We start from the raw sequence: 16,172 nt of genomic DNA, 5'->3' as shown, positions 1-16,172 counted from the left end.
CCTAATGTCACATCATAAGATGACAGAAGGATGATGAAAGTCGGATGATGAGTAACATTACTCAAATTAAAATCCTACTTTTTTCGAAATAACCAAATTGAAACTTTTGTTGAAAAGTTTTCCGCAAATAATACTATATTTTTAAAAACCATTGTAACTAACGTATTTTTTTTTACTATAACTAACTTTAAAAACTTTTTAAGTGAACGTTTATCAAGCAATAAACAAATTTTTCATAGTAAAAATTTTTAGAAAGCTCTATAATTAAACGATCTATTGTGAAAGGAAAATATTATAGACATAAAATAATATCACTAAGGAATCTTACACACTGATGCTAGTGTGCCACGTCTCCCTTTATTTTTTTTTCTCTTTTTCTCCCCTCGTACTACCACCCTTGCCCTCTTTCCATGCCGATCATGGCGGTCGGGGATCACCTCAGGATGGGCAAAATACACCAACAGTCCAAGCGGCATCACTAGCGTGGAACTCACGGCAGAGAGAGAGAGAGGAAAAAAAAAAGTGACGTGGCACACTGCTGCTAATGTGTCACATCAGTATGTGAGATTTTTTTTGTGGGATTATTTTTGTATCTCTAGTAGCCCTCATTGTGAAAAGCTCTATTTCTTGTCACAAACCCAAATAAACACGTGTAGACAAGGTTTGAGCCTTGCACATATACTAAGGCTCTGTTTAGATAGTGAAATGAGATAAAATAGTTTGAGATGAAAGTTAAAAGTTGAATAAAATATTGTTATAATATTATTTTTTATATTATTATTGATTTGATATTTGAAAAAGTTGAATTGTTTATTATATTTTGTGTGAAAATTTAAGAAAATTGTAATGATAAGATGAGATGAAACCGTTTCTATATCCAAACGAGACATAAAACTGATAAATGTTTTATTATTTACATGTTTAATAGCAAAATCAGTACCTAGGATCTCATATTTTCAAAAATGAAAACCCGAGCTTTTACACTAAAATGCTTTTGCCAATATTCTATTACAAAACTAACGTACACTTAATATTCTAATGTCACATATTAATTTTATTTGGCCAATATGTGGCATTAGTATGTCATATTGCCGTCTATATGGGATCAATTAATATTTTTGTCAATCTTTCGTTAGAAAGCTATCGAATGATTGTAATGTGGTATACCGATATCACATATCAAGTTATCAATCTATGGTTAGTTAATATATGACATCATATGTCAAATGAGCCAAGAAAAAATTAACACGTGCTATGAATAAAACGTGGGGCGTTGAATTTACAACAACAAAAAAAAAATTAAAAAAAAATAAATAAATAAAAAACCTGTTTTTTCCTCTGTGTATGTCGTGGACTCGTTTGGACATTTTGTAATATTTTATAATTAATAAAATAGTTTATAAATAATAGTGAAATATTTTTTAAAAAAACATGTCATTTAGTTACATAAACATAGACAAATACATCAATATAAACAAACTTCACAAGCAAATAATAAAAAGTTAAACATTGGGGAGTGTTGATTTATCCACAAAGCGGCTAACAACAAAATCTGGAGGATCTTGCCACTATTGTACAATTTATATCAGACACCATGTGTGCATGACGCGCCAAAAGATATGCAGCCGCATTACCACGTTGATCAACATGAACAATGTCAAAGGAATAAAAAGAAGATAGCAAGGTTCTAATCACCTTCGCCAAAGGACCACAAGATTAGGAGTGCTACTCACACCATACCGTGCGAGGTAGCCCCTTTCCCGCCTCCCGCTCACTTTAACAATAGACTATACTTCATTAGGCCTAAAAATTATTCTTGAGTCAAAAAGTGATAAAAAAACATATTTTTGAACTCAAATTGTAAATTTAAATTTGTAAATATGACAATAATTTAAAAACTTGCTAGTGTATATTTTGTGTAAATTGTAGTGTGGTAGAGTAGTCTTTTTATAGGTTGCCAATGTAATACAAGAATTTCACATTGGGAAACTTGTATTGTGAAAGCAATTTATAAATGGATCACTCTACCATACTACAACTTATACAAAATATTAAGTAAAATTTATACTTAATACATATTACTATATTTGTATATAGTATAAATATATATAAATATATATTTATTTAATAAAATATATAAGTATGGAATGGGGGTTAGGCCCTCCCTACCCCCCGCCCCTATTAGGGGGCCAGATGCGGGGAGGGGCGAATGGGGGCGGGGCAGCAAGGTGCGGGTCCCCGCTGCCCACCCTTACATAAAACGAGAAAGACTCTTTCTCATAACACAAAACCTCTATAATAATCTTTGAATCACCTTCAAGAATCAAGTCTAAAATCTCTATGGATATTGTCATTTGGATGCCCCATAATGCTGCTAAAGCCTCAATGTCTTCAACCCCATAAATTCCTTCCTCTTAACGACGCATTGCCATAACCATATCACATTTTTCATTCCTTAGTATAGCACCCACACCATATTTTTGTAACAAATGAAAATTAAAGCCATCAAAGTTAAAGCATACATTTACCACATGGAAGAGGTTGCCAACATAGCTTTAGGAGTTGTTTACTACCCACATGATGAGATTTAACTTGATGGAAACTATCCACACAATCAAGATTGTTAACAAGAAGATCATAAGGTTCAACAACAGATTCATTAAACAACCTCATGTTTTGATACTTCCACATACTCCATGCTATAGTTAGGAACCTTTCAAGGAAAGACTGATCAGCAAGCTGCATCACTTTCCAAACCAACAAATCAAAACATCAATGCTTATGAAAATTGAAACTATTACCTTCAAGAAAAGTCATCTACAACCAAAATATAATAGAACAACTAAACAAAGCATGGAGAGCACTCTTTACTGCCATCTAACAGAATTCACACACTGCATTACCAAGAATGTATCTAGTCACTAAATTTTGTTTGGTTGGTAAGCTATTTCCACAAGCACGCCAAGTGAAATGTTTAAGCTTAGTAGGAAGATTCAAATTCCAGATTTTTTTCCCAAAACATGCCATGAAACTGTCTGTAAGAACTATGTCCTTGTTCCACCGTGGAAATGATTCCCAAAATGACATCGACTCCATCTAGTATCATTTCTTGAGTAATTCCAAGCTGCAGCTATGGTTTCCTCACAGCCCAAGGACCCTACCCACATGGCTTCAAAGTGGAATAAGTGTCTCCGACCAGGAGCTGAATTATAAAAAACCTCAGTGTCAACAACAGACAATTATGGTCACAAACAAGAGTGCATATATTCTGAATATGGAAAGAGGGGTATAACTATAACCAATCCCAACTGTCCAAAAAAGGATCCAGCCTCTCCTTAACATATGCATAACTCTCTCGAAAATTATTCCAAGTAAATAGTTGATTCGTTGTGTTTAACCCACGAAATTGGCAATAATTAATAACATGTCTAAAATCTTGCATCTGCCACTCTGGACGCACTCTACCACCCGATTTCTCAGAGTTTGAGATAATTTTCTTGGAATTTTCAGAACATAACAAAGTCTGAAAATATTATAAAGTTAAAAAATTATTATAATCTTTATTTAAAATTTAAAAAAGTTGTATTTTTTTTAATTTATTTGAAAGTTTGAATGAGCTGTATGAATTTTGTGTGCAGATAATAATTAGATTAAAAAAAAATTAAGATTCAAAATTAAAAGATATTTTATATTATTCGGAAATTATAAAAGGTTTTGAAGCACGTTATCCAATCAAGGGCTTAACGTGGCCGTTGAGTTTAGGAAGCACTCCACTGCCTGGAGTCTCAGAGAAACCCCGGTCCCGCCCACAACACCACACCCAGAAGAAGAATGCAAACACTATCCGTGCCTTCGCCGAGAGTGGCGGTCAGAGCCTCATGGGACACGCAACAGAGGCTATCTTACAACCCCAACGCCCCACGAAAACCCCCCAAAAACCCTAACACCACATCTAAGCCTAAAACCCTACCAACCATTACCTTATCCGTCGCAACGACCCGTTCTGAACCCTCCGTTTTGGACCTCCTCAAGCGCCCCAGCAGTGTAGGTGATTACTCTCTGTATATATTTGGTATTTTAGTGAGCTTTTTCTTCTGCGTTGTTTTGGGTGGCTGAAAAATTTGTGGGAAGGGAAATAAACGGTGATGGAGAATGTTGAATTTCGAGAAGTCCCATGCAAATGCAATCCAATTTCCCGCATTATTCTTTTCTTTTTTTAATCTTTTTGTCTGTTCCGTTTTTCTTCATGTTAGCGCTTGTTTCTTTTTAAAAAAGTATATTTGTTTTTCTATAAACAATAGTTATTAGAAAGAAACAGATGATAATGGTTTGATATTTTAAGTTGCAGTCAAATTCTTTGATTTAATACGTTTTTCACCATGATATAAACATAGTATTATCGTAATGGTTTTTTAATTGATTACCGATTTGTAGAAGAAATAGTGGAACGGGATGAATGTTATATGGGATACGAGCGGTGGTTACCGAGTCCTCCAAAAGTGCAGAAGCCTCGATCCGCGTTTAATGCAGCGTCATTAGCATATATTGGTGATTGCATCTATGAGGTTCGTTTATAATTCTGGTGGTTGACATGTGGTAACTACGATTTGCTGCTAATGAAAATGTGAAGTTTGCAATATAACGACTAATATGATTTCTTTTCTGGTGAATTTTATCTTCCTGTACATCTTACTTCCACTAATTCTGAAAATATGCAGCTGTATGCTCGCAGGCACTTTTTGTTTCCTCCACTGAATATTGAAGAATACAATGATCGTGTGACTGCAGTTGTACGTTGTGAAGCACAAGTAAGATTTTGTTCCGGCATTTTTTGAACATTTGAGTTGAATAAGCATGATCATGGGGGTGTTATGAACCTTTCTTTTTTTTGGATTGGGATATTTACATATAATTGTTACTTGAGCTTCCTGTGCTGAAGATGATTTTGCTGTCTAATGCAGTTTACTCTGTTTCTATACCCAAACCCCCACTCTCCTCAACATGTAAAACGTCCTGTTTCTTCTAGAAGTTATCTTTGTTAGAGTCAGATGTGGGCTCGCTCCCAATAGATGTCTTGGGGAGATGGAAGTAATAGAGTGTGGTTGTCCTTAATGTTTTCTGCTATTGATTTTCAGGCTTACCTGTAGCTGTCCAGTTCCATTTCTTTATGACTACTAACTTGTATAGGACTGTTTCCTCATTCCTGAATCTTTTTATGCTGCTGTTATGCAATTTTTAATTTTTTTAAAAAATTAAGTTCTGCATTTTCTCTGTTGGGCGGATGAAAATAGACAAAAGATGTTAACATTGGTGTTTCTTCTTTCAGGATGCATTGCTCCAGAAACTTCTTAGTGAGAAATACTTATCAGAAGAAGAAAGGTACTAGAAGATTTATGGTCTTTATCATCTTACTCTACTTTTGCCGCCATGAACCTTCATCTTGTAAAGAATTATGAAATGCGAAATTTCTCTTTTATGCCTGTTCTCCATGTTGACAGCTGGAAAAGAATAGTCTGGCGGCATAAGTTTCCAAGGACGTTCAATATTCGACCTATTCCTGTCATTGGAAACACAAACCATCTCATCTCATCTCATTTCAAGGAGTTTCTAAGGACAGGAATAGGTTGAATATTGAATCTTTAGTGAGTGGAGGTAGGAAGAAGAGATTTGAGTTAAAGTCAAGGAATTGAATTGAAGGAAAATTTGCTTTGTGGAAGATGAGAATGACTGAATGAGTATGGAGTGAAAATGAATGGACAACTTGGGCACCTAGTTTACTAGTTAAAACTAAGGAAAGCATGTAATTTTGAAGCATCTCATGGCTTAAGGAGATCATGTAGAGTTATCCCCAAAAGAAGTAGATGAAGTTCTCGTAGAAAATTTGCAAGCATCAGTGAACTCCATAATCTGTTTACAAATAAGTAGATAGTCCATAGCTTATTTAGATGGTGCTATTTATGGGGAAATATATTGTTAGTGACATGATTGATGGAGGTAATTTTGGAAGTTTCAGAAGTTCACATTGTCCCTCATGGCATATGTGATTATAAGTGACAAGGTTTTTAAGCTCAATAGGTTCACTATTGAGGTTGGGTTCTTCAGAAGCAACTAAGAATGATTTCATGACTTTTAAGCTCAATTGTCACTTGGATTTGATGCTAGCCTTCATACATGTAATATTTTGTTTGAGATTCAAGTATTGATACCTCTCTAAAACTCAATTGAAAGCACCTCCAAAGACGTTGTGGCTCATAGTCAATACTAATACTTGATTAATTTGTGCATGGTCGTCTTTGAGGGTAATAGGCGAAGTACAAGGTTTGGCAGATTGGTTGGAAGAATGACTTTCAGGGATTCCACAATTTTGAAAATGTATATTGTGGCCATTAGTAACGTGGGTGTTATATCTACAATACAAAAATAGCAGCACATTGTGTGGCAAAAGTTGGGGAGTATTCAAGAGTAGGATTGATCCATTCACCAACAAAATCATATTTGTTCTGCCCTAAGAACGATTATGTATGTTCTATGCTTTGTATATTCTTTAAAAAAAAACACCTGCTTAAATCATTTATGAGTTTATTGCTAAAACTCCTTTTACCGATCAGAAAAGTTTATTGCTATTTGCTAAAACTATGAAGGCATGTTCTTTGTGTGTAACAGACCACTACATTAACTTGCAAAATTTATGTTTTAAATTGCAGGGATGTTCTTCGCTGGGGAAAGAATATTGGTTCAGCTAAAACACGGACAAAGAGACGTGCTGGTGCTGCAGTTTATAATAGAGCATCTTCACTGGAAACATTAGTCTGTTTCTTGTTCCTTTGTGGCCTTATTCAGATAATACTGATCAAAATTAAAATGCACATTTGGTTGACAGTTGCTTTATTATTTTGAAACTTGTCAGCTCAGCAAGGAAGTTTTTTTTTGTAAGTAATAAGAAATTTCAGCAAGGAAGTTGACCATCAATGTTGTTTTCAGCTTGACATGTTGTGTTGAGATATATCTATTTGTAGCATGTTATTTGTGTCTTCACTTGGGGAAACTTTACAAATGAACCTGGCTACATCATTTATTTTCATTGTGGCAAGAAAGAGATGTTCTTGTGATCAAATTTTTGATGTTTTGAGAAGTCAAGTGGTGATCAGGAAATTGTTTTCACTTCTTAACCAAGCAATTATATACTTTGTAGGTTGGTTATCTCTACTTGAAAAATGTGAAGCGCTTGGAAGAAATCATGCTAAAATTGGGATTCACAACAGATTCTTCTATGCAGTTGATTTTGGAGGAAGCAAAGAGTAAGCTAACAGTTATCTCAGAGTACAGTTTTTCTTTTTCTTTTTCCTTTCATGGGGGATTCATATCAAGTATCCTAGCTATTTTGCAGTGCTCTTCTTACACCGTACTCTTAACCTCCTGACGTTTTATATACACCTACTCCTGTATGGTAACTTATGCTTCTCTCTTGTTTTTATATAGACAAATTCACCCTAATGCCATTTCAGGTTTCCTTTGAATCAAAGCTGCATCTGTATCATGAAGTAACGCTTTGTTTCCTTTGGGAATTCATTTCAAGACAACAACCATTTTTTAAACACTTGCTAGAACTTTTTGAGCATTGCATAGGTTTTTTAATCTTTTATGGTGATTCTCTCGAATAATTGATAAAGTGGTTAGCTTAGATATGAGAGTTTCTGTGTAGTTGTGCACTTGCAAGAAACTTCTTACCAAGGGCCTGTGCACTCCCGGGATTAGTTGAGACTTTATCTTAGACACCTGGTGCCAATAAAAAAACAGAGTTTCTGTATTGTTTTCTTTTTTTTTTTTTCTTTTTCCAAATGTGCTCGAATTTTTCAACAATTTTGGGATTTTGCATTTTTTTGGGTTGAATACACTTTTCAACCCAAAAATCCCAGGTGTTTTATGCTTTGTATTACAAACTACTAAAATTGACACATTGTAACCCCCAACTACAGTTGACTGTCAAATTGCACCCTCCATTAAGCTCTAATGATAAGATTACTCCACATTGCCTATCTTTCTTGATCTTAACAGTCAAATTTGGACGAATATTGCTATTTGCCAACAATTAGCAGACTCCTGACAATGTTCCACAGCACTGTTTACATTATATGTTAACTCAAAAGCTTTTGCGCATATCTCTAGACATTTATCCTGTAGAAATACAATAGCTTCATTACCTAGTTTCATTCTATTCAATAAAGCTATCTAGTTACTTATAAAAAAAAAGAAATACAATAGCATTGAAAAAGTTTATATTTGGAAATTGCTTAGTAAAAAAGCAGGGTAGCAAAACTACCTTGAATGGGATTTTTAGTGCATCTATTCAAGGTGCATCCTCTATCCTGTTAAAGTGATTATTCCAACTGTGGCTAGCTTTATTAATTGGCCAGATCTCTTGGCTGGTCCATGGCTATCTGATTCACTAGATTTACTCTTTGTCTGTCTTGTTATCCCTTCTCCCTCCCAGGCAAGCAAGCAGGATAGTGGATGAAGAGGGCATTGAATCCCAAGTTACAAGGGGTGCCGATTGACCCGTATTAATATTGGTTTGTTGACTTTTGCTAGCAATTTGGAAACTCTGTATATCATGCAAAAAATTGGCTTATTTGGCATCATACCGTCTATGAGATTATTTAAAGATAACCGCATGATATAATAACTGTTGAGTTTCCTAGTAGTAAATTAGATGGTATGGTGTCCCTGTTTTTTGGCATATTCGGTGAGTTTGCTGAGTTACATGTAATAGTGCCCTGTAATCCAAGTTATTTACCTTGCACAATTTCTCAAGTTGAAAGACGCTTGTTTTTCTTTCATGTTCTATCGAACTAACATCATCTAAACAGCAAAACAAAATGCGTGTAGTTTTTCGCATTTAGGTCCAAAAATATCTTTAACAAGAAGTGTAATACACAAAAGGTTAAAAACCGGGGGTTTTTGTTTTGAGCTATTTGTATTCAATCAACTGATCTATTTAAAAATATAGAGAAATGATATTTGCAATCTTGAAGTGTGCAAGTTTCATATACTTCTTTTGAAAAAAATGGATAACTATAGGATCCATAAGAAAAAATTAATTTTTTTTATGGTAGACCATATTTTTTCAAAGAGTGTTCGAGAATTGTACACTTTAGAACTATATTTAGCATTGTTTTTTTGTGACATTTTAGTATGATAATGTAGGGCCAGAGCACAAGCATTATGGATAGGGCTCATGGAAATGAGCTGATTGAATATGTGGCGATACGATCCATATGCAAAGATAAGTCCGATTCATCGTTTGCACGTTATCCATAGCAGTATCTGAACTTGATTCTATAAAGTTGATCAATAGTTTAAGAGCATGATCAACTTTACACTCATTTTCAAGCTTTTAAACTAATTAAATAATTCAACACACTAAAGTAGTGAAAATAACAGATCTCTCTCTTGTGTTGGCTTATAGGACCTATCCATTTATCTTATATCACTAGTCACTACCACTGAAACTGTATGGTTTTCAAAAGGGATAACTGCCAACAAGTTGATTCATGAAAGCAAAAACATTATCTTGTTTGGTGATAGAGAAGTAGGGGCTTGTTCTCTATATAGATAAGCTTAGGTGTCATGCTCATCTTCTGATTAAGTAGGCCTTGTTCACAAAAATAGTCAGCAAAAATTAGCGGCTAGTTCAATTAGCTTCTATGATTAGATCATGATTCTTCGAAAAAAAACTTGACTTAGATATTTAGTTTTAAAATATACTATTCTTCATCTTTAATTTTATTATTCTCAGTAATACATTTGATACGATATATTTAAATTATTGAATTATGAAACTACTAAAAACGTGTGATATCAATTGGTGTGATAAAGAGTAACATTACCCTTTTTTTTTTCTTTCTTTTTTTTTTCATTCATTTTGATATATACATTATATATGGTTCAGAAAAAAAACTTAGGATTTGGACAGATTTGATAAGGTGGACCACGATGTAGGGCCGTAAAGGCAAATGGTTGGACCCTTTTTGCTGCACAAAGACATGAGAGAATCTATGGTGGTCAAGCGCATAGCTCAACTTATTGTTTAGCCTATTCTACGTTCTGCTGCTGAGGTTGCAAATAATACTGTCCTATGGGGCTTGGTGTTTGAGACCTTGGTCCCTAATGCTTGCAAAGTTTGACCAAAAGTGCACACAATCTAGAAAATGTTATGGAAATGACAAAATGGTTTGTTGGATTTGCATTTATGAAGTTAGATTGGTCTTAAATGTTTCCAAAACCATAGGTTAAATGGTAAATAATTAAGGTGGCGTTGATGATCCAACAAACCATTCAGATCATTGAGATCTTCTCTACCTAGTATTAGTATGACCAAAAGGCAATTCTCTAGTCTCCATGACTGAAAGAAAGTTTTGATCAGGAAAAAATTTATTCATCATCAATTTTCTCATCATCCTTTTATCATTTCATGATGTGGTATTAGATGATAGGTTCACAAGTAAAATATAATAAATAATATCCAATTATCTAATGTCACATTTTGAGATGATAAAATTTGAAATGATGAGTAGTATTACTCTTTAATTAGAGTAGATCCCATCAACAGAATAAGACCAAAACCTCAAAAATGAGCACAATCTTGCTTGAAGATGTTTCTTTGCTCAAACTACCATCCAATTTGCAATCATCTCTCGAGTTATCAACATTTCAATCATTTTCAAACTATCAAAAAAACTGCAATGTATATACATAGTGCACAATTTTCTAATCGAATATAGTACTCTTCAAAACTACCTAACTTTGTTCTTTCTTTAGAAGCATTCTAGCATACACCAGTTAGGCAGAAAATCTTTAGCTTAAGGGCATATATCAGGCAAAAATACAGGGCCATTTTTAGTGACTGCATAAATGAAATTGTTTCATGGCTTACATTTAGTTTTGTCGTTCAGAAAAATTCTATATGGAATATTTATATCACACGCTTCTACCTAATCAATTCGTGATTTGTCATTTTTGCTATTCTATCTTACTACTTAAATATGTATGTGTTTAAATAGAAGGATAAAAATAATAAATCACATATTTGTTAGGTGAAGATATATGGTGTATGTAAGATTTCCTTGTAACATTTTTTATCTAGAGTATAATAAAATAATTATCAAATTTATCTATTCTCATTAATTTAAATTTTTAAAACAAGTGATAATTTAACACGATAACATAAATAGAAGTACTTTTGAATCCAAATTGACTTTAATAATAATTTAACACAGATTGAGCATGGATGTGCGGATGACTATAATATCAAATGATCAAATGGTTCTATCATGTCAAAAGTGATTCATCACGTACACAAGGAACTTCAAAGCTCGTCCAGTACTTTAGATTAAGCATTTGAACATGATATTGCATGTGCATATGTCCATAATATCAAATGGTTCCATCACATTAAAAGCTCATCACATTAGGATGAAATAGCAGATGCTTATCACTCTGAAATCTGAATGCTTTTCTGATCTTTTGGGAGAGTAAGAGGCCCAGACATTCTACAAACCAGTTGTTTTAAATGGATTGAGGAGGACCCCATGCAATACGTACATCATGCAGAAAGGTTACAGAAATGGCTAAACAATTACGTGGCATAGCAAGTATTCAGATAACTCCTTGTTCTTTCGGTTTGATTGATCATGCTGATATATCATCCTATTTCTAAAGCTGTAATTAACGGCAACTATACTCATAAAAAAGAAAAAAATGTAACATCAAAATGTGATAATCTGTTATCATATAAATGGTCCCATTGGTTGCATTGTGTTGATGTGTCATGATCATCTCTTTGTGGCCCCACTGTCTCATTTGTGTTGCATGCTGACGTGCCATACTCATCATTTTATAGTGCTTTAGAATTATCGTGTTATCTTTTGCTAGATATATATATTCATTTTCCATCAAACTCCAACTGCCTCCGATCCCTCCTTTCTTTCTAAAATTAAAAAACATAAGAAACATAAAAAAAAAAAAAAAAAAAAAACAAATGTTCCAATACCTTTTGTAAATTTTGATAAATGGAACAAATTAGCAAGAACGAAATATATAGGACTCTTGGATAATCGAAATATATAAAATTATTCAATGCTGAAGTATTGGTACACCAATTAACGAACCGTGAAAATTAATGGAAGACAGCATACAGGGTGCTTGGCATTGACCTTTGCACAAGACTTGGGACCCATCAATCAATATGAATTAGTCGCATATATCCTACTCGGAATTCTACTGATCATATTTCAATCTAATGAGAGAGAGAGAGGCCAGGGTGGGGAAATTTTGCTTTTAATATATTCAAGTGGGTTTGCAAGATTTTCTCGACATGATTGATGCATTTGTTTGTGAATTACACAACACCAATGACAACTAATTATGCAAGTTGGAAAACAACTAATTGATCATGACCATCCTGTCACATGGATCTATTAGAAATTATATATATATATTATATATATATATATATATATATATATCCAATCATCCATTGAATTAATTAAGAGGCTAAAAGGTAGCCTAGAAATTAAGTTGATCTACGCTCTTTTTTAAGTTTGAACCGATGATGATTCTGCTTGCATGGTACTTCTCAATTATCATCCATTGGCAGACATGGGTCGCATTCTAGAGCATGGGCTGTTTTTTCAGAATTGAACTGACATACATGAGGAAAAAGAATAATAATCCTTTCATTCAAGATCATTGTTGATCAATTGGCACTCCCTAGTTAACCAACCCATGCAATATATTTAAAGGCACGCCTTTTTTTAAAGGACCACACTGATCAAACTTTATCAACATCATCGATCTTCAATATTTTTAATATTATTAGGTAATTAATTAATACAATTAATTGTTTTGCATACGTAGGAAAATAAAAATATCATTTGAACAATTGTTTTCATGATGATCTACAACAAACATTTTGTATATTTGTTTCTTTTTAAATTATATATATAGTGTTTTATTAGAGAATATATATATATAGATTGAAATTCATAGCCCGTTTCAGATCGATAAATATATCGTCTTGTAAATTAAAGATGATGTCATTTCTAAGCCTTACCATGATTAAAGTACTAAACGATCGAGACCCCTATGATCCATTTATTTGAAATTATTGTCTTGGCCAATTGGCGTGGTGGAGTAGTATGGAGCACAGATGGAGCTTGAGAAGGTTGGCTCCGTTGCGCAGATAGGTTCCGTCAAGAGAGGTGATTTTGTATTTGGCATCCCAGATTCGACACGGAGAGGGAGAGAGTATGAGAGAGATAATTTTGTGTTTGGTTGAGAAATGAACTCAAATTCAAGAAGGAGAGGGAGAGGAAGAGAAAATTGATTTTATATTTGGCTGAGAAATGAACTCAAATTCAAGAGGAAGAGTGAGAGAAAATTGATTTTGTATTGGGCTGAGAATTCAAAATGAACTCAAATTTGGGAGGGAGAGGGAGATGAAGAGAGAATGAGAGAAGTGATTCTTCTTACTATAAAACAAAATCTATTACATTTTATTTTATTTTACTTTTTCATAAAATACCTACATAGCATATTCTTATTGATCGGTGGAAAAACACTTTTGACATCCATCCGGCCTGAAGCGCAACACTACATGGAGAGTCATGTAAATCCTAGCACTCGGAATGAGAAAAAAAAAAAAAAAAAAAAAAATATGGTAATGCCAAAATCCCTCCGTTTTTAAACACACGAGGCGCCGGCCTCAAAGCGCTGCGCAGATTTGTTTGACCAATTAACCTTTTTTTTGTTTTTTTTGACCGATCCTTTGCAACTTTTTAATTAGCCCGTAGGTTAGCACGTGAACCGTTCGCGTCCTATATTTAGCTTTGTACTGTTGAGTACTGTTACCCGTGAATTATTACATGCATGGGAATGAACATTAAGGTACTGTTTAGATAATAGAGAAATTCTATTATACTGTCTCACTTTGACTGTTTTATTTAACTGCTTATCAATTTTTTTTTTACTTTAACTGATTTTAAATATATTAATCTATTTTTTTATTTTTTAAATATATTTAAATATATTAAAAAATATAAAAAAATACTAGACAATATATTCAGTAGTAAGAGCAAGACAGCATAGTAATCCTACTTTTAGATAATAAATTTAGATAATATAAATTAAGATAAAAATTAAAAATTAAAGAAAATATTATTCTTAATATTATTATTATTTTAAAATTTGAAAAGTTAAATTATTTATTATATTTTATGTAAAAATTTAAAAAAATTATAATAATAAAATAAAATAAAATAAAATAAAATGAGATGAAATGAAATGAAACAAATCTTATATCCAAACCAAACGTAACATTGTTTGTCATTATCACCACTGCAATTTCAGAAGAAACCAAAACTAAAAAATCCCTAATTTCTTTGAATAATAACATGATCTTATATATATATATTTATATATTTCTAATCCATCGATATATTTTATGTCCGCAGCAAAATATCATTCCGTTTGTAAGGTCAGATCTAGCTAGCAGAGCAGCTTGCATCGCTGCCTGTCTGACAAGGTTTTACCACTGAGCAACACGCATTGGTTTTGGGTAAAGATCATGTTCGAGCCCCTTTTTAATTGATGCACATTCCTCAAAACTTCACGAGACTTTGCATCTATGATCGTAAAGTTACGAGTAATGATATACTCACAATTTTGTATAATATGTTATATAATAATATATTAAATGAACAATATTTTTATAAAATTATATTATTTTTATAAAATATTTTATAAAAATATTTTTTATTTAACACATTGTTATGTTATATAAAATATTATAAATAAATTATTTTTTTAAAATTATACGGTTCAGAGCTAGATCGACATGAATGCATGCTACAAGTTCGTGGTAAGTACTAAAAGATGTTGATACGTATTCCAGTTGGCGAGGGACCAACGTTGTTTGATTGTCGTCGTCGACACATGATTCATGTCCGAGCGAGACATTAGTCTTCAGACTTCATATACATGTCTTAGTAAATATTTAATGTTTTCCTCCTCTCTGAAGTAGTAGTGAAGGAAAATTTTCATGCAATTATATATATGATGTTCAATGATTAATTGTGGTGGCACCCACAATGAAAAATGCCTACCTAATGCAATTATAAACGGTTGGTAATGCCACGGTTGGGGAGTACTTCAGGCTGCATGCATTAAAGTACTCCGATCCATGATGCATATCACAAGCTAGTAGTTAGATGATCTCCCTTGCAAGATATCATGTGTCATTAACTCTTTCACTTTAATACGTAAATTAATATACTTTATTCACCTTTTTTTGGTTCCTTAATTCACAATACAGCTTTCCTAGCTAACTTGTTCTTGTCCCATTACGTATTTTTTAATGCACAACACTTCTATATATCTAGCTAGACAAAAAGATAATAAATATTAAAAGAGTAATGCTATATTCAGTTGTGGAGTACGTAAGCGTCGTACAATTGCTTTAAAAAAGAGTGAGGTCTATCATTAAATTTTTTTTTATGTGCATCCCGTATTTATTCATTTTTTTTAAATAATTGCACGACACTTACGCACTCACAACTGTAACTATCACTTCTCGTTATGGAAATGAAATTTTTGCATTGTTTTGATATCAATAATTTCATCCAAACGAAGTTCCCTGATATATGAATTTACATGAGCTAGCTAGCTAAAAGATTCATCAAGTTAATTAACGCGTTCTTGTTCTTCAAACACATAAAAAAATATGTTTTATGTCATCAAAAATCAAGGTTTGCGTTGCGGGAAAACTTGGGAGATGATGTATATATGGAGGTAGCTAGGTGTTAGTAATCATGCACGGTTGAGTTGGGGGAAGTACTAGTGCATCAACCATGCATGCAATTAAGCGCGATATATATATATATATATATAGGGCTAGTTTAAATTCAGAGATGAGATGTGATTTTAGATGAAAGATAAAAGTTAAAAGTTAAAAAAAAATATTATTAGAATATTATTTTTTAATATTATTATTATTTTAAAATTTAAAAAAATTAAATTAAAATTTGAAAAAATTGAATTATAAATTATATTTACAATCCTAATAGAGAATTGCGAATTTACTTTTCTTTCCTTTTAATTATTAGATATATATCCTT

The 16,172-nt window shown here is 32.9% G+C and overlaps 1 protein-coding gene across 1 annotated transcript; it reads left to right on the top strand.

Moving 5' to 3' along the window:
* The first annotated feature begins 3,722 nt into the window (after positions 1 to 3,722).
* Positions 3,723 to 8,837, top strand: LOC121247586. Its single transcript, XM_041145961.1, has 8 exons — positions 3,723 to 3,771; positions 3,816 to 4,048; positions 4,435 to 4,565; positions 4,719 to 4,808; positions 5,327 to 5,379; positions 6,705 to 6,807; positions 7,193 to 7,298; positions 8,492 to 8,837. The coding sequence occupies exons 2-8, from the start codon at positions 3,832 to 3,834 to the stop codon at positions 8,506 to 8,508; spliced, it is 717 nt and encodes a 238-aa protein (XP_041001895.1). The 5' UTR covers positions 3,723 to 3,771; positions 3,816 to 3,831; the 3' UTR covers positions 8,509 to 8,837.
* Positions 8,838 to 16,172: the final 7,335 nt, after the last annotated feature.

Source organism: Juglans microcarpa x Juglans regia, chromosome 1S (assembly GCF_004785595.1).
Source record: "Juglans microcarpa x Juglans regia isolate MS1-56 chromosome 1S, Jm3101_v1.0, whole genome shotgun sequence".
Classification (NCBI taxonomy): domain Eukaryota; kingdom Viridiplantae; phylum Streptophyta; class Magnoliopsida; order Fagales; family Juglandaceae; genus Juglans; species Juglans microcarpa x Juglans regia.
Note: the sequence above shows the minus strand (reverse complement) of the source record. Positions and strands in the feature narration are given on the sequence as shown.

Excerpts from the sequence above, each read along its gene's own strand:
- LOC121247586 (XM_041145961.1), top strand. The coding sequence starts at position 3,832 with ATGCAAACACTATCCGTGCCTTCGCCGAGAGTGGCGGTCAGAGCCTCA. Across the intron at positions 4,049-4,434 it reads CAAGCGCCCCAGCAGTGTAG|AAGAAATAGTGGAACGGGAT; the intron begins GTGATTACTCTC and ends ACCGATTTGTAG. Across the intron at positions 5,380-6,704 it reads TACTTATCAGAAGAAGAAAG|GGATGTTCTTCGCTGGGGAA; the intron begins GTACTAGAAGAT and ends TTTAAATTGCAG.